Source organism: Jaculus jaculus, chromosome 10 (genome assembly GCF_020740685.1).
Source record: "Jaculus jaculus isolate mJacJac1 chromosome 10, mJacJac1.mat.Y.cur, whole genome shotgun sequence".
In the NCBI taxonomy this organism is placed as follows: Eukaryota; Metazoa; Chordata; class Mammalia; order Rodentia; family Dipodidae; genus Jaculus; species Jaculus jaculus.
Window position 1 is genome coordinate 102679650 of NC_059111.1, and position 22600 is coordinate 102702249.

General features: G+C 42.3%; 1 protein-coding gene across 1 annotated transcript; it reads left to right on the top strand.

Moving 5' to 3' along the window:
- Window positions 1-4649: 4649 nt before the first annotated feature.
- On the top strand, window positions 4650-22481 carry Wee2 (WEE2 oocyte meiosis inhibiting kinase). The gene is made up of 11 exons (XM_004661089.2): window positions 4650-4943; window positions 6175-6371; window positions 8104-8155; window positions 10169-10341; window positions 11972-12093; window positions 14858-15004; window positions 15653-15760; window positions 16262-16347; window positions 17367-17537; window positions 20387-20529; window positions 22248-22481. Exons 1-11 carry the CDS (start codon window positions 4650-4652, stop codon window positions 22405-22407), a joined length of 1653 nt encoding a protein of 550 aa, XP_004661146.2. The 3' UTR covers window positions 22408-22481.
- Window positions 22482-22600: the final 119 nt, after the last annotated feature.

Below are 22600 nucleotides of genomic sequence, written 5' to 3' on the forward strand. Positions count from 1 at the left end.
CCCGACTGAGGTGACAATCAAGCTACATATTCTTACTTGGAGTGACAGACTCTTCACTTCAGAAGTATGTCATATGCATAGCTTAATTTTATCCTGCAAAAAGAAGTCTCCCCCAATATTGAATATGGTTTCTACCTCATGAAACATCCATTTGAATAAGTAGATTTTCTACTTCTGTCTTTCCCATCAGTGTTGTTAAGGCCCTGGAACCAAGGTTTGCACAGAATGAAGTCTAGGAGCTTCCTTTCGCATCCTTTGGTAGTATGTTTGCCAGAGGCACACGTCCTACAAGCATGACATTTAGGATCTTGGGTGCAACCTGAGAGATGAGGTTAGTTTTCTTCATATGGATCTCTTTTTGGCGGTCTTTGCTTTTTCCCTGTTCATCAACTTCATCAATAAATAAAACATTCGATCTAAAAAAAAAAGTGAATTGGGCTGGAGAGATGGCTTAGCGGTTAAGCGCTTGCCTGTGAAGGACCCCAGTTCGAGGCTTGATTCCCCAGGACCCACATTAGCCAGATGCACAAGGGGGTGCACGCATCTGGAGTTCGTTTGCAGTGGCTGGAGGCCCTGGCGCGCACATTCTCTCTCTTTCTATCTGCCTTTCTCTCTGTGTCTGTCGCTCTCAAATAAATAAATAAAAATGAACAAAAAAGTGAGTTAAGGCTAGAGAGATGGCTCAGCAGTTAAAGACACTTGCCTGCAAAGCCTGAGGGCCCAGGTTTGATTCCCCAGTATTTAAGCCAGATGCACAAAGTGGCACGTGCATCGTGCAGTGGCCAGAGGCCCTGGTGTACTCATTCCCCTCTGTCACTCTTTCTCTGCTTGCAAATAAATAAATAATAAAATATTTAAAAGGTAAATTATGGCACTAGGCATGGTGGCACACACTTTTAATCCCAGCACTTGGGAGGCAGAAGTAGGAGGATCACTGTGGGTTCGAGGCTAGCCTGAGACCACATCATGAATTCCAGGTCAGCCTGGTCGAGAGTGAGACCCTACCTCAGAAAGAAAAAAAGTAAGTGATGTGACTGTTTTGAACAAAAGTGAGGTATATTAATTTATTTCCCCAAATCTACCCACAATTTTTTGAACACCTACTATGTTCACTACGGCCACTAAGGGGAAGAAACCTGTTTTTGCTTCTGCTGCCACAGATAACATGTGGTCCCTGTTCTCACATTATCCTGGCTGTGTTCACAAAGCTTAGATCTGAGATGGATGCTCTGAGGCACAGATGGAATTTTTGATGAAGAATGAAGAACAGAGTTAACACAACAAAAAATTGCTAGGCCCTGGGCCCCAGGCATGGTATGTGCTCCAGGGATTGCCTTAGGTCATCAGAATCAGCAAGTGACCACTTCCCACTACTGTGGTTTCCAAACGTAGACTATCACCATCCAAGCAACCTACATGGAAGGGCCAACAGCCGTAGTTTCTATTAGAATTATCACTGATCACACATGATTTAACCATCGGTAATGGCACAGTTCCTCTCTGCAGGCAAACATCTAAGTCATAAATAATTGAGTATACTTGTAATTGAGAATTATAGCAGAGAGAGAGAGAGAGAAAAAAAGGTAGTAAAGAGTAATAACCTAGGCCGGGCATGGTGGTGCACGCCTTTAATCCCAGCACTTGAGAGGCAGAGGTAGGAGGAAGGATCACTGTGAGTTCAAGGCCAGCCTGGGCTAGAGTGAGACCCTACCTCAAAAAAAGAATACTAACACAATCTATTTGGGTACCACCCAACCAACACCCACAGCCCTGGGCCTCCTCCAGGTCCGTGATATTCTTAGCATCTTAGATCCATCCATATTCTGGTGGGAGCAAAGTCAGCTACCAGCAGGCCTGAAGAGACAGAAGTGACAAGTTATGGGATGTTAGAGGGAAAGAGACCAACACAACGGCTGTAGGAGAGGAATCATATCCCCTCAACATTGGCCTGTAACCAGCAAGCTCATCCCTGGGCTCAGCTGGTGATTTCTTTACTGGCGACCTGTGTGCTTTCCTTTCCCTAGGGTGATTCTTTATTGCCACCCGTGGAATGCTGAACCCCGAGAGGCCAAGGTGAGCAGTGAGTTACTGAGTGCTGTTCACCTCTCTGGGACAGATCATGGGAGCCGGAGGGGAGGGGAGGGACAAGGCAAGAGCAAGAGGCGGGCCAACTACGCAGCACTGACGCTGGGGAGGCCTTGGGCAAAGGAAACACTTTCTCACTGTGGTTCAGTTTCTTCTCGGTTGCCCTTCTCAGGTGTTGGAGACAGGGAAGAAGTAGGAGAGAAGATGAAGCAGGGATAGGTGAAGAGAAGGAGAAGGAGTGGAGAGCCTCTGGTAAGCCAAAGAGCAACAAAGAAAAGGAAATAAAATTAGTTTCAGACTCCTTCGAGGTGCCTTGGTCCTTTAATCTCTGTCCCTTTTTCTCCTTCTCCATGCCAATCCCCCATAGAGCCTCCTGAAGGTTCTGGGAGGGTTATGTGCACCATTCACTTTTTTAAAAATTTTTATTTATTTATTCAGAGGGAGAGAGAGACAGAGAGAGAATGGGTGCGCCAGGGCCTCCAGCCACTGCAAATGAACTCCAGATGCGTGTGCCTCCTTGTGCATCTGGCTAATGTGGGTCCTGGGAAATCAAACCTGGGTCCGTCGGCTTTGTAGGCAAACGCCTTAACCACTAAACCATCCCTCCAGCCCTGTATCTTTAACTTTTTTTATGGCCCTCCTTTCATAAAGTTTTCTCCTATAACGTTGTACGAATGGGGCTTTTCTTTCTTTTTCAGTGTGTGTGCACGCACACACACACACGCGCAGTGAGTGATCATCACCAGATTAACACATCCGTCACCACTCATGCTAATCACCAGACCCTCAGCACTTGTTTACCTTACAACAAAAACTGGACCTGAGCAATTTGTCCCCAACCCCTGGCAGCCACCATTTTACTCATTACGTCTAGTTCGATTTTTCTAGATTCCACATATCATTAAGATCATTTGTGTCCTACTGATTTTTTTCTTAGCATCACATCCTCCAGGCTCATCCATGTCAAAAATTGGCAGGGCTCCCTGCACAAATGGCTGAAGATATCCCATTGGACATTTGCACTGCGGCTTAGAGAATCCACTCTCGCATCAATGACGTCACAGAGCCTCTGTGGCCGGTGCTGCCGTGAACACGGGGTTGGACTCAGCTTTGAGGCGCTGATTCCATTTCCTCCTGGGTGCACATCCTCTGAAGACAACACTTTGGATCTCTTGATAGTTCAGTCTGTGTTCCTATCAAAGAGGCTTCACCCTTCCTATGGGGACTTCTGAGAAGGAAACCAGTGTATTTCAAAGATATCTAAAGTGTAAGCAAAAGACATTCCATAAAATAAGGCATTTGGTGGCAAACGTCACTGCCATTTTAAAGTGATCAACACCTGCTTCTAGGCATCGCTGATCTTTCTAGACTTCCCTTCTTTATTATTTGTGTTCATGTATTGGGCACACCAAGGTCTCTTGCCATTGTAAATGAATGCCCATCCAGCTTTACATGGGGAGCTGGGGAATTGAGCCTGGGGCTGCAAGCTTTGCAAGCAAGTGCCTCAAGCTATTGAGCCATCTAACAAGCCCCACAGGCTTTCTTTTGTTGGTTTAAAAATTTTCCAATGTCTTCAAAGCTGTACCTGCTGGTACTTAGAAAGAAGGGAGAATGCCTGAAGTAGGACAGGTGTGTTTGGCAAAGTTGTAAGCTGTGACCACATCAGGAATATGAGCTTCAGCCAAGACATGTTAGAAGTTGGTTAAGTAAAGGTCATTGTGATATCCAGGTGATGCCAAAAGCTAAGGACCTGCTGTGAGCCATTGCATGTGTGTGGTGTGAAACAGTGAAAATAATTCTTTCTGATTACAAGCTTGCTCCCAAGTTAGCCAATAAGCATTTTTAAAGCCATAGTAAACTAAAGGAATCCAAATATATTCTTCTTATTATTATTGGGTTTTTGAGGTAGGGTCTCTCTTTAGCCCAGGCTGGCTTGCAATTCACTGTGTAGTCTCAGGCTGGCCTCGAACTCATGGCAATCTTCCTACATCTGCCTCCCAAGTGCTAGAATTAAAGACATGCACCACCACATCTTATTAATATATTTTAAAAATATTTTATTTATTTATTTACAAGCAGAGAGAGACAGAGAGAATGGGTGCAGCAGGGCCTCTAGCTGCTGCAAATGCAGACACATGTGCCACCTTGTGCATCTGGCTTTATGTGGATACTAGGGAATCAAACCTGGGTCCTTTGGCTTTGCAGGCAAGTGACTTAACCACTAAGCCATCCCTCCAGCCCTTCTTAATATTTTTTTAAGCAAATGGCTACAAGGAGACCCTGTGATATATACACAAGAGTTCTGTGCATGAATCAGGTGTAACTGCTCAGAGAGTTCCCAGAGCTTCCTTCATTAGAGTAGAAATAAGAATAAGCTGAGGCCTTACTGATTTGTGGTACTTAAGGGAGAAAATCCACCGAGTGACTCACAGCTGCTAGTTAATGAGGAAAAGGCGGGCTAAAGTTGTGGAAGTTGCTGGGGTACTTTCTCCTCCTTACCTCCATAGATTCAGAGGCCCTTTCTTGGAAATCTCCTTGCCCACGTTGTAAGATCCATCGTTGAGATGGAAGGCAAGGGGGCTCAGAAAGAGCTGAACAAGAAGTTAAACTTTTCCTTTTCTGATGAAGAGACTGAGAAGGAAGGACAGAAGGCAACAGAGACTGCGGATTTGGAGGCTCCCAGGACTCCCAGGACTCCCAGCAAAGATGAACTTGACACCTCTCAGAAGAAAGATAAGGGAAATCTAGATTCTACCCCAGAGTCTTCAAGTTCGGACCCTCCCAAGTGTCCGGCAACACCAGCACCATCACACAGCAGGAGCAAGACGCCACCTGATGAAGGCCCCTCCACCCCCAAGGTGAGTGAGCTATGGGATAGGAGGGCACCAGGTCTCTGAGATCTGTTTTCCTGCAGTTCAGCTGACAGGCTAAGAGGACCTGGTGGTTTATGTGTATGTAACAGGCTTGTCTTCCAGGCTGGGTGTATCCTGTTGCATTTTTATTGGTAGAAATGAAGACAAGTTTAAAGTCTTCCCCCCCCTCCCGAAAAAAAACCCAGAATGCAATGTTTTGACACTTATTTCCCCCAAATTAATGATGCCAGTAATTATTTGGTATTTGACACATATGAATAAGTCTTGGTTGGGGAAAGGTTCTTGGTTTAAAAAAAAAAAAATTCTTAGAACTGAGCCGAGCGTGGTGGTGCACGTCTTTAATTCCAGCACTGGGAGGCAGAGGTAGGAGGATGGCTGTGAATTCGAGGCCAGGCTGGGACTCCATAGTCACTTCTAGATCAGCCTGGGCTAGAGTGAGACCCTACTTTGAAAACAAAACAAAAGCTGGGCATGGTGGCGCACGCCTTTAATCCCAGCACTTGGGAGGCAGAGGTAGGAGGATTGCCATGAGTTCAAGGCCACCCTGGGATGACAGAGTTAATTCCAGGTCAGCCTGGACCAGAGTGAGACCCTACCTTGAAAAACCAAAACACAAAAAACAAAACAAAACAAAATGCAGGAACTGGAAAGAATACTTGGGGTCTGTGCTCTTTATGAAGGAGAAACCCAGTCACGAAATCTGGGGTCTTCCCACTCCACCAGCTGTAGTTCTGGGTAGTCATTTATCAGTGTACCATAACTGCTGAGCCATCTCCCAAGCCTGATGATATTCTTTCATAAAGAGCTCTACAAGGGTGAATCGAACCTGGGTCCTCAGGCTTCACAGGCAAGTGCCCTAACTGCTAAGCCATCCCTCTAGCCCAGATTTCATACTTTTATATAACAGGCATAATGTTATCAGGTATCACTGAGTCAATTAGTCTTTAAAGCCAAAATAGTCTTTGCTTCAAATATTAACTGAACTGACCTGGAATTTTCTTTTTTCCTTTTTTTTTTTTAATATGAGAAAGAAAGAAAGAGAGAGAGAGAGAGAACAGGCATGCCAAAGCTTCTGTGCCGTCTTGTGCATCTGTTTTAATTGGGTACTGGAGAATCAAACCTGGGTCCCTAGCCTTAACCACTAAGTCTTCTCTCCCACCTGGAATTTTCTTTTTACTAACCCTATTCTGACTTGATGTTTATCATTCCAACCCAGAGTCAGCCAATCCAGACAGAGGTTTCTACACCGGGAAAGCTCTCAGCCAGAAGCTCCAAGCATCTGAGGTTCACGCCTGCTCCCTTCATGGATGAAAAGACCTCTTTGTCTTTGGTTAATATCAACCCATTCACTCCAGAGACCTATAAAAAATTATTGCTTCAGTCAAAGGGCAAGAGGAAAACCCGAGGCTATCTGTAAGTGTGCAGTTGTCTCTAGCTTCTGAGATGAAGGTTAGGAATAATAATCTACTTGAATTAAGCTGAAATAATGTCCACATATCTCTCCTCCCTAAGCATCAGTGTTGATCAACAAGAGATCCTAGCCTCTTTCCATTCGGCAGAAATCTCCCAAAAGTTCTAGGCAGAGTAAGCAGTAGATCTGTGACTTCGATTAGAAAGATGAAAGTGGGCTAGGGACCGAATTTGAGGGCTCTTCATTGGTTCACATGAGGCTAGCAACTGGGAAAAGCCCACAGACATCAGACAGCATCTACCTTGGTGATACTTAGTGATACTAATGATGGCTGCTACTGAGAAGGGATGGGAACGTCTCTGCAGGCAATGGAAAACTGCATAAAGATTAAAGAGATAGTATCGTTTTCAGGTGCTAAAAGAAAAAAGACCCTACTTCATGAAAGCCACACTGTCCAAATAAGCACCGTGCATGTTAGTTGGGGACATTGCATTGATGTGTTTCTGTGATGTCTGATAGAGCAGAAGCGTTTCTAAAACTGGAAAGTCACTTGTGTCCATACATGCTTCACAAGACAGACAGCTACCTGAGCTTTGTGGAGCACTTCCTGTGTTACCTGGTCTTTCTGGCATCCAAGACTATGTATTGTTATAGAGCTTTGTGGCAAGATTAGGGTTTTCTCCAGTCTGTCGCCTAATCTTCAGTAAGCAGGATTTCATAGCACAATTATACCCATTTGACTTTAGCTACCAAGACTATCACTGGTTTTGGCTCCATGGGAGCCTTACTAAACTGTTAGAATAGATGGTTTCTCCTCTCACTAGGGCCAGCGGGGGGAAAATCAGCTGATTTGAATTCTTAGCAATGAACATGGTGACACTTTACTTCTTGCTTCAGATGGGCTATTCTTCCTTAATTATTGTGTTGTCATTTTTTGAAGTATGAGGACATAGGGCTAAATTTAAGTCATAAATGTTCATCTTATTTCCGTGAATGCAGTATCATTTGCGATTTCTACCAAGTACTTCTCCAAAAGAAAAAAAAAAATGTAACTGGCTGATATGTACATTAAAATATAGCCTACTCATGTGATAGAGGACATTTGCATACTTAAAAGTAACTGAAGACTCATAGGCAGGACTATACTAGACTCAATGTCTGCCTGTGCACGGACTTGAAGGCCAGGTTGTGAGGGAAGCAGATGTTGGAGGGAGAGCGCAGTGTGGCCATGAAGCTGATGTGGTGTCCTACTTGGTTTCAAATCCAACTTGTGCCCTTCCAGCTGTGCTCATGTGGAGGTGGTAGCATCAACTTACAACTTCACATCTGCTCTGTGCTCTTCCTTGCTTCTAATTCTTAGCATGTGACATCCTACTTGCCTAAAATTTTCACTCTCCTTAGTCAGGTCCAACTCATTCTTTGGTAGCTTACAAATTCTCCAGAAAGCTCTTTTCCTCTGGAAATACTTGCAGAACAGGGCGCTGTCCATGGTATTCTCCAAGGTTTTGTTCTTACCATGTCTTGAGTTCTTGTTTTAGGTTTCCGAGTTATCTTTACTCCCAGATATACATGGAAGGAAATATGTTTTAGCTGTTTGGGAGCTAGTGAGACTTACTTACTTCTATGGCCTCATAACTTAGCACGGTACCAGGCTCAGGAAGTGCATTAATCATACATAATCATTAATAATACATTGCTCTAATCTTTTTGCTCTTCTTAAATTTTTCTTTTTAGCGAGGAAGCTGGTGCGCAGGAAGGCAAACTGGAAGAATGGCTGCCTGCTAAGGTGAATACAGTTCACTGGTCCGCTTTTCATGTTCCCACTCTTTCCCTTTTCTCCCTCTTTTCTTTTCCTCCCGTTCTGTCCTCTTCCTCTTGCTTCCTCTCATCCTTCCTCCCCCACCCCTTATCCAGTCTTTCTCTGCTCTTTTTCATCCCTACTTCATTTTCTCTCTCTCCTTTCTTCAGCTAATCACAATCAGGTCTGAAGACGTCTTTAACCACCACTGAGCCATATCCCCAGCCTTTTATTGTATTTTGAATGCTGAGATTGCAGGCGTAGGCTTGAGTTAATATTTTAAAGTTTCAGTGTTTGGCTATTGTAATCGCCATAAACAAGGCATGGGAACAAGATTTCAACTGCACATGCAAAAGTATCGGACTCATGCCTTCATGCCATTGGAATTTTGTTGCTTACTTGTTGTATTATCACCTCACTTCAGATAGAATAATCATCAAACATTTACCATGTACAAATCATGTTACTTAGCTGTCATAAAGACATAAGGAAAAACAGTATCTCTGCAACAGTCACTTCCCAAGAGGAACTAACACCTTTGAAATTTCAAAATAACCTCTCCATATTGTGAGCTGTGTGCATCTGTATGGACCTGCATATGATGTATAAATGCCTGTGTTTGTTTATAATACAGCGCAAACTGATAAAAAAGAAATCTTGTAGGAAGAGAAGACTATAGAACCATTTGTATGAAGATAATTCCAGGCAAAAGAAATAAGTAACTTTCAGTGCTCCGAAGTCAGGAGAACAGGACATATGTGTGAGAGGATTGGGTGGGCATCAGTGAGTGGTTGGCACTGATGTGGACAATACTCTGGGATATTTGGTATCTGCAACAAGGATGGCCAAGTTCCTCTGTGCCAGTTGGTAGAAGGGCCTCAGGCCTGTTGTCAAAGGTTACATTTCTCATGGGTTGAACAATTAGGTTTTGAATTCTGTGATAGTGAAATAATCGCTACTAAAGGAGGTGGAAATGGGGGAGCTGAGGCAAGTCTATATATGGAGAAGTCAGAGCTTCAGATTAGAGGGCACTGGAGGTCATAGACCTTGCTGAGGAAGACAGATTAGAATGGGAAGTCAAAACGAGCTAGTGTGGATCAAGACTTTTTAAAATTACTAATGTTAGATGAGGAAAATTCTTGTTAATTGGGGTACTGGGGAAGTATGACTTTTGGAGGTAAGTAACCTTGGATTTAGATTTATATAAGGTTGTGGAGATTTTGATCATAGTTTACTGAAATTTTTCTGTATGCTAGGCTTTATACTAATATATACGTGTAATGCATCTATGTTTTTGGCAATATATATTAGTGTACAAAATAATACAAATAAGAAGATACTGTATATCATCATACAATGTTAGAAGTACCCTGAAGAATCTTTGCCATGCATGACCTTCAAGTTAAAGATGAAAAAAAAAAACAACCCGGGTTATTCACTTGATGGAAAATGTGTGATGTCGATGCTGCTGGTTGGCCACTAGGGGGAGTGCTCACTAGATTTTTAGCATATTTGGCAATTTTGTTTCCCACATTAAAATTTTTGGGAAGATAAGTTGAAACAACTTATTGAACCTAAGATGAAATATGTCATAGATACTGTGAGATGGGCAGAAAAGAGAGTCAAAGGGAGGTTTTGGTTTTTGTTCCTTGTTTTAAATGTGCTCTGTCCTGTTTCTTGCTACTGGAATAGTTCAGCTGAGCACAGTAGCTCTGGGCTTGAGAAGGTGTTCCTTGTAGGACCCACAAAGGAGTATGACCAGATGGGGGAAAAATATTTAAAAATATGTGATAAAGGTCAGTGCTGAGTTGCATGAAATGATTACAAAGAAATAGATATGGTCAGCCACTGGTAACCTAAATAGGCCCATTGCATTTGCCTTGAAAATGTCCTTGAATAGCTACCCCAAGTCTCTTCAGATGCAAGTTAAGATACTTAATATTATAAGCAATGGAATGGAATATTATAGATCCCAATTCTAACTCTTTTTAAATATTTTAGAAAAGTGTTCTACAAGAAACTAGCATGTCTTCCCGCTATGAAAAAGAATTTTTGGAGGTAGAAAAAATAGGGGTTGGAGAATTTGGTACAGTCTACAAATGCATCAAGAGGCTGGACGGATGTGTTTACGCAATAAAGCGCTCCACAAAATCTGTCTCGGGATTGTCAGCTGAGTGAGTACCTTGGGGAAAGTACTGGAAGTACAGATTTGGATTTGGAGATGTTCTGTATGAAAATATCTTAAAGAATAGCACTGATGTCATTTAAAACATTCCATCTGGGCAGATGGCTCAGCAGTTAAGAGCATTACCTGTGCACGCATGTGGCCCTAAGGACCCATGAGCGACTGCCCCAGAACCCCCACAAAGAGCGGGGCACGGCCATGCACATCTGTAACCTCTGTCCTGTGAGTGGCAGAGACTAGATGGTAGCCTCGGTTCCCAGGGAAAAACAAAACCAAGCAAACAGAAAACCTGGCAAGTTCGGGGATCAGCTTAAGATCCTAGCTTAAGTAAGATGAGGTGAAAGAGTGATGGAAAAGTGAAGACACCGGACACCCCTCTGGCTACGGTAGGTGGAAGCATGGGTCACCACGTGAGCACATACATGTGCAGGCCACATCCACACCACAACATTTGACATACACAAAACACCCAGCCTAGACCACCTGCTTGTATTTAAGTTATCCCTGCCATTGTATGTCATTTGACATTCATAGTCCTTCCATATTCTTTTAATTTTTTAATCTTTTATTAGATATAGACATATTTTGTATGTAAATATCACATGTTGTTTTTTAATTTTTTTTTTAAGTTTTATCTACTTACGAGAGGGACAGAGAGAGAGAGAGAATGGGAGCACCAGGGCCTCCAGCCATGGCAAAGGAACTCCAGACGCATGTGCCCCCTTGTGCATCTAGCTAATGTGGGTCCTGGGAAATTGAACCTGGGTCCTTTGGCTTTGCAGGCAAATGTCTTAACCACTAAGCCATCCCTCCAGCCTTCCTTTCATATTTTTATTGTCCAGGTACCCAGTGTTATTTCATAGAATATAACATAGTTACTTCATGCTTTATTTTATTTTTATTTTTTGAGACAGGATCTCACTTGAGATCAGGTTCATCTAGAACTTGCTCTGTAGCCCAGGGTGGCCTGGAACTCATGGAAATCCTCCTATCTCAACCTTACATGTGCTAAGATTAAAGGGGTGCCCCGCTATACCCAGCTTAGTTTATTTGTTTGCTTTAATCTCTTGGTTTTTACTCTCTCCTACTGGTCTTACTGCCTTTTTTTTTTTTTTTTTTTTTTTGAGGTTAGGGTCTCTCTCTAGGCCAGGCTGACCTGGAACTCATTATGTAGTCTCAAGGTAATCTCGAACTCGGTGATCCCCCACCTCTGCTGGGATTAAAGATGTGTGCCCCCATATCCAGCTCTTACTGCCTTTTAAAAAAAAATATTTATTTGATTGAGAAAGGGGGGGGAGAGAGAATGAGAATAGGTGTGTCAGGGCCTCCATCTGCTGCAAATGAACTCCAGACACATGCACCACCTTGTGCATCTGGCTAATGTGGGTCCTGGGGAATTGAACCTGGGTCCTTAGGCTCTGCAGGTGAGCACCTTAACCACTAAGCCATCCCCCAGCCCCTCTTATTGCCCTTTTAAATAAATGAATGAGTCATGGGATGGCTGCTTAGTGCCACAAATAGTATCTCGGGAATATTGTGCGTAGGCACTGGGTAAATGGTGTGCCCTCTTCTATGTCTCTGGTACCATCTGCTCTTCTCCGTGCTCTGCTCTCCTGCAGGTACCTGGACTTGCACGAGGTCTATGCTCACGCCGTGCTTGGGCACCATCCTCACGTGGTGCGGTACTATTCCTCCTGGGCAGAGGATGATCACGTGATCATTCAGAACGAGTACTGCAATGGTAAGCTTACAAGTACTGACGGAGGGGAGACTAACTTGAAAGTTTTTCAGCCATAACCTCTGCCTCCTCATAGTTTAATACCTCACAGTCAAATATGAACAGTATGTGCTGGGATTCCCACGCACAGTTAGTTATCTTTCTTTCACCAGCGTGCAGGCATGGAATGGGTGCTAGGGCCAAGCTTCGTGGCTTCAGGTATATTTTATTAGGTCCTTCAAGACCACACATGCATATTCACTGCTACTACCTCTTGTTCTGGGCGATTTAGACCATTAACTGTAGTCCTTTGGTTTAGCATCTAACCTATGATTAAGGACTTGCTATAACCGCAATTATGTGGTGCAAGCCTTGGGATAATTTCCATCAGAATGTTCACAGGTAAAACAGTGAAGCACTATAGATTGGATAAAACATTGCCCTCATTTTGGGAGAAACATTCCACATTTTAGCCACAGTAACATATTTGAAAACCATACTTCCCACTCCCCTGCCAACACCCTGGGGAAGATCCTTGGGCTGTGGGATTTGTGGCTTCGGTGTGACTGGATGGTATGAGCAGAGATGAAGCTCATAGCTCGCTCACTGACTCTATCTAGCAAAGAACAATTATGCTTTTTCACAAGCTGTGGAAGGATCCGCTTTAGCTGCAGCGAAATAAGGACATGGGAACACTTCCATGTAAATGAATACCATTCCGTAACTTCTGTTAATCAGTGCTTGTATTTCGTTTTACTTACAGAGCATGCAGGTATTCCAAAGTGGGGATAACGTAGGTTGGGTTGCCCTCATGAAATAACTGCTGTTCTCTAGAAGTATGTTTATTTTCTACAAGAACACAGTAAGGGACTGCTAGGGACCACCTCTCTGAAGGCTGCTCTTCTTTTCTACTTCTAAGGGGTCCTTGTGGACAAGACATGGTTTCAGCCCTTTAGGAATGCCTGGGCTGGTAGCAGCCAGTAGAGTCCTATGGGGCACAGCCTCTTTCCTCGTGTTTTTAACACATCATAACTTTACCTATACACTTTGAGTGAATTCTTTAACAAGATCCAAAACGATCCTTTTTTTTTTTTAAACAAGTCATCTATAGAACATAAATTCTTTTCCAAGAAGACTCCTAGAGAAATAAAAAGCTTTCCTATAATGCCTTGAAAGGGAATGAATTTTCCCTCCTGAACTTTTATTAGTATGACAAATCAGTCTTTACATTGATTTTTTTTTTTTGTTCATTTTTATTTAGTTATTTGAGAGTGACAGACAGAGAGAGAAAGAGGTGGGGGGGGGTGAGAATGGGTGCGCCAGGGCCTCCAGCCACTGCAAATGAACTCCAGATGCGTGCGTGCCCTTGTGCATCTGGCTAACTTGGGTCCTGGGGAATTGAGCCTTGAACCAGAGTCCTTAGGCTTTACAGGCAAGCGCTTAACCACCAAGCCATCTCTCCAGCCCTACACTGAATTTTATACAGGAAACAAATTTAGATTTCCTTAAAATTTCTATCACCATTTTAGATCCTATTATTCTGATATATACTTGACAGAAGAACTATAGTTCTGTAACTGCCGATGGGAATAAGGACTCTAACTGAAGATCTTGTCTCAGTAAATGCTAATTAAGGAAATAAAATATTCAGAAGCAATCTAATACCCAGGATGAGTGACCAAGACTAGGTAGTAAAGTGAACTCAGGCCTTAACCTTTATTGATAAGAAAGATAAAATAGTCTACAACTGATGTGCAAATACTATGGCCCAAACACGATTCGTGTGTGTGTGTGTGTGTGTGTGTATCTACATGTATGTGTATGTACATATACATGTATATAATTTACAATTTTTCCTTGGTTAGCAGTCATATATCCTATCTTTATGCTGTATCTTAATAGAATACGGACCAATTACCGTAAGATTACTAATGGCAAGCTGGGCGTGGTGGCGCACGCCTTTAATCCCAGCACTCAGGAGGCAGAGATAGGATTGCCGTGAGTTGGAGGCCACCCTGAGACTCCATAGTGAATTCCAGGTCAGCCTGGGCTAGAGTGAGACCCTACCTCAAACCACCCCCCAAAAAAAAAAACCCAACAAAACTAATGGCCTACAACTATTAGTGTGACACTAACATCAAGTTAATTATTGACATTAATAGTAGCTATATAACTACATAAGCTATATAACTAAGCTTGATTTCCGATTAGCAATTCAGTAGTCTTTTTTTTTTTTTTTTTTTTTTCCGAGGTAGGGTTTCAGTCTAGTCCAGGCTGACCTGGAATTCACTATGGAGTATCAGAGTGACCTTGAACTCAGTGATCCTTCCTCTGTCTCCCAAGTGCTGGGATTAAAGGCATGTGCCACCACACCTGGAACAATTGGGTAATCTTAAAAAAAAAAAGTTAGTTGGCATGTACTTGAGGCAGCAGGGCCACATATTAAAATGCTGGAATTTCCTTTTCCTCTGTAAGATTCCTGCATTTCAGTTTTCTAACTTAGCCATGGCATAGCCATGGGACAGCTGTTATTAGCTTTATGCTGATATTGAATTAATTTAGATTTGTTGACATCATTTATGATGAATTTACTGATTATTTACTGTGTGTATATATATATATATGTATATATATGTGTATATGTGTGTATATGTGTGTATATGTGTGTGTGTGTGTATATATATATATATATATATATATATAGTTTTTTTTTTTTTTTTTTTTTTTTTTTTTTACTGCTAAGTCCTATTTTCTTTTGGCTTTATTTTCTATTGTTTTCTTTTTCCAGGTGGGAGCTTGCAAGCTGCTATATCTGAAAACACTAAGTCTGGCAATCATTTCCAAGAGCCCAAACTCAAAGACATCCTTCTACAGGTTTCTTTGGGACTTAAGTACATCCACAACTCTGGCATGGTACACCTGGACATCAAACCCAGTCAGTACAGTTTTATTTTTTTGTTATTCCTGCCATATTTGATCCTTGTCACACTTCCATCAAAATCTGAACCTGTGTGTCTTCAATATCAAAGACATCAGTTTCTGGAAGAATTTCTTCCTTCTATTTGTTTTTCATTAAAAAACATCAAATAGCTTTAACTTGTTGCCCCCCTTGGGTGTAGATGACACAGGAAGAAAAGACTCATTCTCATATAGAAAGCAAAATGTAGACATTTTACTTAAGACCTAGAGTAGTGACAATATGTTGGTTACATTCTGTGTTGGAGCTAGCACCAGACTTCACCCCTGAGCAAAGTGGGCAGAAATGAGTGGTTGTACCATTCTGGACTATGAAACCTAAGGACAAGTCATTATCTTGTGGCTTTTGTTTGAGCCAGCAGCTTCCTGCCACCAGGTTCTCCAGAGAACAGAGAATGTATGAAGTCAGTTTAACAGATAGGTGTCATCCCTCACTGGCTGCTCCAATGTTGATGTAAGAGATTACACTGAAAACAAAGGGTGATAATAGTGTTGTCACAGCCACACAGAGGAAAGGAAGGGAGCAAAAAAAATGTCATATCCAGATAAGAATACCTGGGAATTGAAGATCAAGAATTGTTACTGATGTCTACTCTGTATGTTTCAGGTAACATCTTTATTTGTCATAAGATGCAAAGTGACTCTCTTGGAGGACCAGAAGAGGTTGAAAATGAAGCAGATTGGTTTCTCTCTGCCAGCGTGATGTATAAAATTGGTACGTTTGCTTTATATACCTCTCATATATTAATATCCTGTAAAAAATGATGACTGTACTGATTCCATTTCTAAGAAAAAATAAAGAATAATATTTTTTAAGGCAAGCCCAACAGACTGGCCTTTTTATGAAAGAGCAAGAGCAAGAATATATTGGTGCTCCAGGACCTTTAGCCACTCAAATCAAGCTCCAGATGGATGTGCTACCTTGTGCATATGTGTGACCTGGAACATGTGTAACCTTGTGTGTGTGGCTTAGGTGGGAACAGAGGAGTTGAACATGGGTCCTTAGGCTTCACAAGCAAGTGCCTTAACCACTAAGCCATCTCTCCAGCACCAAAAATTATTATATATGTCAGATTATACTCTTATTCTCTTGTCCCTACTCCCCTTTCCCTGGGGGTCCTTTGCAGTGGTGTTATGTTATTCAGTGTGGAGTTATGAATGCCTCAGTCAGTCTCTGGAGGGGGACCAGAGAATTATTTCTTTTCTGTTTTTGAAGGTGACCTGGGTCATGCAACATCAATAGACAAACCCAAAGTGGAAGAAGGAGATACTCGCTTCTTGGCCAATGAAGTTTTGCAAGAGGTATAGATTGGGACAATAGATATGTTATTTATTTTCAGTTTTTATTTTGTTATGAGACAGGGTTGTTCTATGTTGTTGTGGTGTTTTTATTCAGGCGTCCCCCCCATAAATTTAGGTATTCTGAATGCTGTGTCCCCAGCTGATGTAATTTGGGAATTAAAGCCTCCTGGAGGCAGTGTATTGTTGGGCACAAGCTTATGGATGTTATAGCCAGTGTCCTGCCAGTGTTTAGCACTTTTCTGTTGCTGCTGTCCATCTGATATTGGCCAGGAGGTGATGTCCACCCTCTGCTCATGCCATCATTTCTGCCTGCCATCATGGAGCTTCCTCTTGAGTCTGTAAGCCAAAATAAACCCTTTCCTCCCACAAGCTGCTTTTGGTCAGGTGTTTTCTACCAGCAACGTGAACCTGACTTCAACAGTTGTCCAGTATGGTTCTAAGTTCATTGTCTTCCTTCCCTTAGCTTCCCAAGTAGCTGGGACTATAGGCATGTTGGGTGTTTTATAATCAATTGAACCCTTTGACTCTAATGAAGGTTCACAATACCAAACGTGAAGCTGAGGTGTTTATAATTGAAACATATAGTATCTCTTTCTCTACTAAGAATGAAGACCAAATATAGTAAAGAAAGTCTTCCAAAAAGCATGGGAAAACTGGCTCCACCAAGGATAAATCAGTACTCATACTGTTCTTTTTTGGTTTTTTGAGGTAGGGTCTCACTCTAGCCCAGGCTATTTACTATGGAGTCTCAGGGTGGCCTTGAACTCATGGCAATCCGCCTACCTCTGCCTCCCGAGTGCTGGGATTAAAGGCGTGCGCCACCACATCCGGCTCGCACTCACTGTTCTTTCTAATGGCATGCTTATGTTCCCTTTAGAGTCAAGCCCACAGCTGTCCAAGGTATACCTGTGCCTTAGCATTGAGAGCTCAGGTGCACCCAACAAACACCTCCCACCAGTTACGCTGTAGACTCATTCTACTAGGCCGACTCATTGGTTGAACTGTCTTCTGTTCTGCAGGATTATAAACACCTTCCCAAAGCAGACATATTTGCCTTGGGGTTAACAATTGCAGTGGCTGCGGGAGCAGAGCCATTACCCACCAACGGTGACGCGTGGCATCACATCCGCAAGGGCAACTTCCCAGACATTCCTCAGGAGCTGTCAGAAGACTTTCACAGTTTACTCAAGGTGACATCTCTCGTGAGATAGAGAGGATGTAAACATCTGTTTTGTATTTTAAACTGTGATGACTCGGGCTGGAGAAATGGCTTACTGGTTAAGCACTTGCCTGTGAAGCCTAAGGACCCCGGTTCAAGGCTCGGTTCCCCAGGTCCCACGTTAGCCAGATGCACAAGGGGGCGCACGCGTCTGGAGTTCGTTTGCAGAGGCTGGAGGCCCTGGCGCGCCCATTCTCTTTCTCTCCCTCTATCTGTCTTTCTTTCTGTGTCTGTCGCTCTCAAATAAAAAAATAAATAAATAAAAATGTGATGACCTCAGGCTGGAGAAATGGCTTAGCGGTTAAGCGCTTGCCTATGAAGCCTAAGGACCCCGGTTCGAGGCTCGATTCCCCAGGACCCATGTTAGCCAGATGCACAAGGGGGTGCATGCATCTGGAGTTCATTTGCATGACTGGAAGCCCCGACATGCCCATTCTCTCTCTCTTCCTTTCTCTCTCTCAATCCCTCTCTTGCTCTCACTCTCAAATAAATAAAGATAAAACAACAACAAAAAAAAAAAAAAACAAAAAAAAGAAATTTAAAAATGTGATGACTCAGCACTTGGGAGGCAGAGGTAGGAAGATTGCTGTGAGTTTGAGGCCACCCTGAGAAGACATTGAATTCCAGGTCAGCCTTAGCTAGAGTGAGCCCCTACTTCAAAAAATAAAAAATAAAAAACAAAAATGTGATGACAAATGGGGGGGCAGGCTAGGAAAATAAAACTGACAGGATCATAAACAGAAGGAAGAAGGAAGTAGGAAGTCCAGATAAGATACGTTAAGAAATCTTACTTAACTTTTCATGTTAAAGTTATAAAAAAAAACTGTTGTAAATCTTTTTGTTCTTCCCAATAACCTTGCAAAATGGCAGGTTGTATCTCATCCCACAATGGAGGAAACTCAAGGCCCAAAGGTAGCTATTTGACTTTTGTATCCAGCTAATAATTGGTTAACTCCCTAATCAAGCCTGGTCTTTTCCATTCTACTTTAGCATTTCCACTATCTTAATAGTGATGAATTTTCTAAAAGAATTAAGTGTACTTTTAAGAGTATAAAATGAGCACTGTGATTAGTAATGAAATACTATCAAGTATTCTAACTACTAGAAAAATGGCATAGTTTCAATTCAAAAATCTTATTTGCTCAATAATAGCTACATACGTATAGAGATAACAAAATAAGTATGTTGTATTGAAACAAAGACAGCAACCAATGGAAAAAAAGACCCTTATACTGCCACGAAGCTTAGAATATACCTAACTAGGGGCTGGAGTGATAGCTTAGCAGTTAAGGCACTTGCCTACAAAGTCAAAGGACACAGGTTCAATTCCCCAGTACCCACATGAAGCACATGTATCTGGAATTCATCTGCAGTGACTAGAGGACCTGGCATGCCCATATTCATTCATTCATTGTCTTTTAAAAAATTATTCATTTTTATCTATTTATTTGAGAGTTACACAGAGAAAGAGGCAGATGGGGGGGGAGGGAGAACGGGTGCGCCAGGGCCTCCAGCCACTGCAAACAAACTCCAGATGTGTGCATCCCCTTGTGCATCTGGCTAATGTGGGTCCTGAGGAATCGAGCCTTGAACCGGGGTCCTTAGGCTTCATAGGCAAGCACTTAACTGCTAAGCCATCTTTCCAGCCTGCCCTCTCTCTCAAAGAAACAAAAATTTTAAAAAAAATATACCTAACTAGGAAACAAAATGTATACATAACTTCTTGGGTTAGAAAACAGGATTGGTTAGGATTTCTAAAGTGGACTTGGAAATAATCTACTCTCTTGGGCATTATATTTGAATCTTTTAGATATGCATTTATTTACTTGCAAGCAGAGGGAGATAAAAGAGAAAGGGGGGGCATGCCAGTACCTCTGGTCTCTGCAAATGAACCCCAGATGCATGTGCCCCTTTGTGCACCTGGCTTTATGTGGGTCCTGGGGAATGGAACCGCCTGCAGACTTCAAATGTGATTACGCATATCTTCGTTCTGACTTCATTTTGCTTTCCTGGAAAGAGACAAACCTTTTCTCACTTTGGCTTTTGTTCCAGCTTAATCATCTATCATGCGTGCTAAAAGGCTCTTAGACTTAGTTCGTACTTACTGAGTGCCTAAATATTGGTCCTGTGCTATGTAATGCAGAGTATTTGTTCATTTATTTGATTCTCATATTAGTCCCAGAAGGAAAATGTCATCTTTGTAAAATTCAGGTAGAGGAAAACTAAGCTGCATCAAACTTTAAGTAAATGGTAAAGCTGGTTCTGAATTTGTTCCCCAAAAGAGTGCTATAAAAAGTTCAGTGTATTTGTCATTATATGGCACTGTTAATGGAATATGTATATGACATTCCCACCATATTCAATTTGGTATTTCCATCATGTTCAGATCATCTTATGTCTTCTGCCTTGAGATGGCTATTTTAGGAGTCCTGTCACTGTGGTCATTCAGTGACAAGGACGACAGTGCAGTAAAAAGCAAGCTGAATAAAGATGGGGGTAAACCAGGTTTTAGTATTGTCCCCTCCCAATAAGTAGGACAAATCACTTTTATGTAGTGCCATTTAAAATTAAAACATTAGACTAATCAACCAATCAGCCAGCTCTCAAATATGACACTTAAAGGCAGCTTTAAGATGCATGCGATTTGTTACCAGACATGGATGGACACTCTGTCCAAGGTGGAACAAAGTTGTCATTTATTCCTGTGCACAAAAAAGAAGCAGCACTTTCACAAAACCCCTAGCAGAAGCTGGGTTGAGGGGGGAAGATTGACTTTCTCAGTAGTGAAACCTATTTCCTGCTTTGGTCCTGAATCGCCAGAACATGATCCACCCCGATCCGAAAGAGAGGCCTTCTGCGGCAGCCCTGACCAGGAGTCGCATCCTCCGGCCCTTCTTGGAGAAAACAGAGGAACTTGAGCAACAGCTGAACCTGGAAAAGGTCAAGATAGCTGCCCTGGAAAAGTAGGTTTTGGTTGTTGGAGTCAAGATGGCCTCCATTGTGCAATGTTTGTAATGGTATGATGGGTCTTGTGTGTCTATTGATTCAAATTTGTGTATATTTTTACACTTTAATACATAGGCTTTGACCACAGGGAGACTGGCAACATGCCATTCTTGTGTGTATGTGGGGTGGCGGGCACTGGGCTGCTCTGTGACTAGGCAACTTGAGGGAGTTCCAGGTAAGTGCAGGAAGCAAGAGGGAACAATCCCTTATGTTCCGATTGGTAAAGAAATTCTTGGATTCTGAAGAAAAGCAGATATCAAAATAATTGGAGGCAATCCTCTGACATAATGTTAGATAAGTGGAAACCTAATTTAGAAACCTTAGGCAAGTAGAGATCTACTTTAGAGAGCCAGTAAGTTTCAGAGACAAGAAGCAGAATCCTGTCCTCATATATTTACAGGAAGAGGTGTTTTTCTGTGGAAAGAAAGCAATTTGATCTGATTGACGTAGGCTTGTGTTCATACACGTAACCATTTATTAATTCTTTCATTAAACAAGAATTAAAGTTGGAATAAAGTTGAAAGAGATCAGACAGTGACATTTAAATATTCTGAAGAAATCTTAATGGATCATTACATCATCTATATACTGTTGAAAATAAGAAGGAAATAAGATATGGTACTTGCTTAAAATAAGCTTAGATATCCAGCTTTTCTTAGATAGAAAAATGCATCTTAGAAAGACTAGTTTGAAAACCTGAAAAGTCACCAAACTAATTCTTTAGTTGTAAGTTGCTCAGGCTCTTGGTTCTTACCCTGGCGATACTCCCAACAAACCAGGTCAAAGTTTGTTTACTCTAGTTTTGAGTCCCGTTGCTTCAGATAATAAAGTCCAAAGTTCTTACTACGTACATGGTCCTAAGAATGTGTCTGTCAAGCTGTGGTGTATGTATTCTGTGAGCAGCGCTGGAGGTTCATGTGGTGGTTATCATTCAGTACCAGCGATGGACCCCCATCTCAGATGAGGCAGATGGCATCTGAACACGATCTGGACCAGAGGGCATAGTTCAGCTTGTTTTGGAACCGCTAGACAGTAAATATTTATTGCTTGGTTTCCAGACCATATGATTTCTGCTGTAATGATGCAACTCTGTTGCTGTTCAAAACAATAGCTGTTAAATATTTATTATGTGAGTGGCTATGTTCCAAGAATTTATACCAAAACTGGTAGTAGACTGGATGTGCCTAAGAGGCTGCAATTTATTGACCACATAGCTTTTATATTTAGCTTAGAGTTGTTAACAGTTTAATTTTAAAGGCCATTTTAGGATCCATTTGTATGTAATGGCATGACAGTAACAATCATAGGAACTGACTTTTTAAAATTTATTTGCACGGAGGGAGGGAGGAAGGGAGAGAGGGAGAGGGGGAAAGAGAGAATGAGAATGGGCATGCTAGGGCCTCTGCAAACAAATTCCAGATATATGTGCCACTTTGTGTATCTGGCTCTAAGTGGGTACTAGGGAATTGAACCTAGCTCTTCAGGCTTTGCAAGCAAGCGCCTTTAACTGCTGAGTCATCTTTCCTGCCCCAGGAACTGATATTTATCCTGTACCTTGCCTAGCTTTGCTTTTTTACAAGTAAAATAAAAATAACAATCTATATATTAGCTGTCAAGATCAATACTATCTATAACTGGGGAGTAAGTAGCCTATGGTTATCAACTTTCATTGCAGGGAGCTGAGAGAAGTGCAGAAGACTCAGTGTCCTCAGCGAGATGCTGAACAAGGTGATCCTGGGACGTCTGGAGCCCAAACAGGATCAAGTACAAAACGCCTGGTGGGAGGAAAGAGTAGGAAGTCTTCAAGCTTTACCTGTGGAACCTCTTCGCCATAAGAATTCACTCTTCACACCCAGGCGTGGTGGCGCACGCCTTTAATCCCACCACTCGGGAGGCAGAGGCAGGTGGATTGCTGTGAGTTTGAGGCCATCCCGAGACTACATAGTGAATTCCTGGTCAACCTGGGCTAGTGAGCGAGACCCTACCTCAAAAAATCAAAACAAAAATTGATTTTTCACCAGCCAGCCT

Coding starts and splice junctions, on each gene's coding strand:
- Wee2 (XM_004661089.2), top strand. CDS start 4,650: ATGGAAGGCAAGGGGGCTCAGAAAGAGCTGAACAAGAAGTTAAACTTT. Junction 15,761..16,261: donor CAGCGTGATGTATAAAATTG/GTACGTTTGCTT, acceptor CTGTTTTTGAAG/GTGACCTGGGTCATGCAACA. Junction 17,538..20,386: donor ACTTTCACAGTTTACTCAAG/GTGACATCTCTC, acceptor CTGAATCGCCAG/AACATGATCCACCCCGATCC.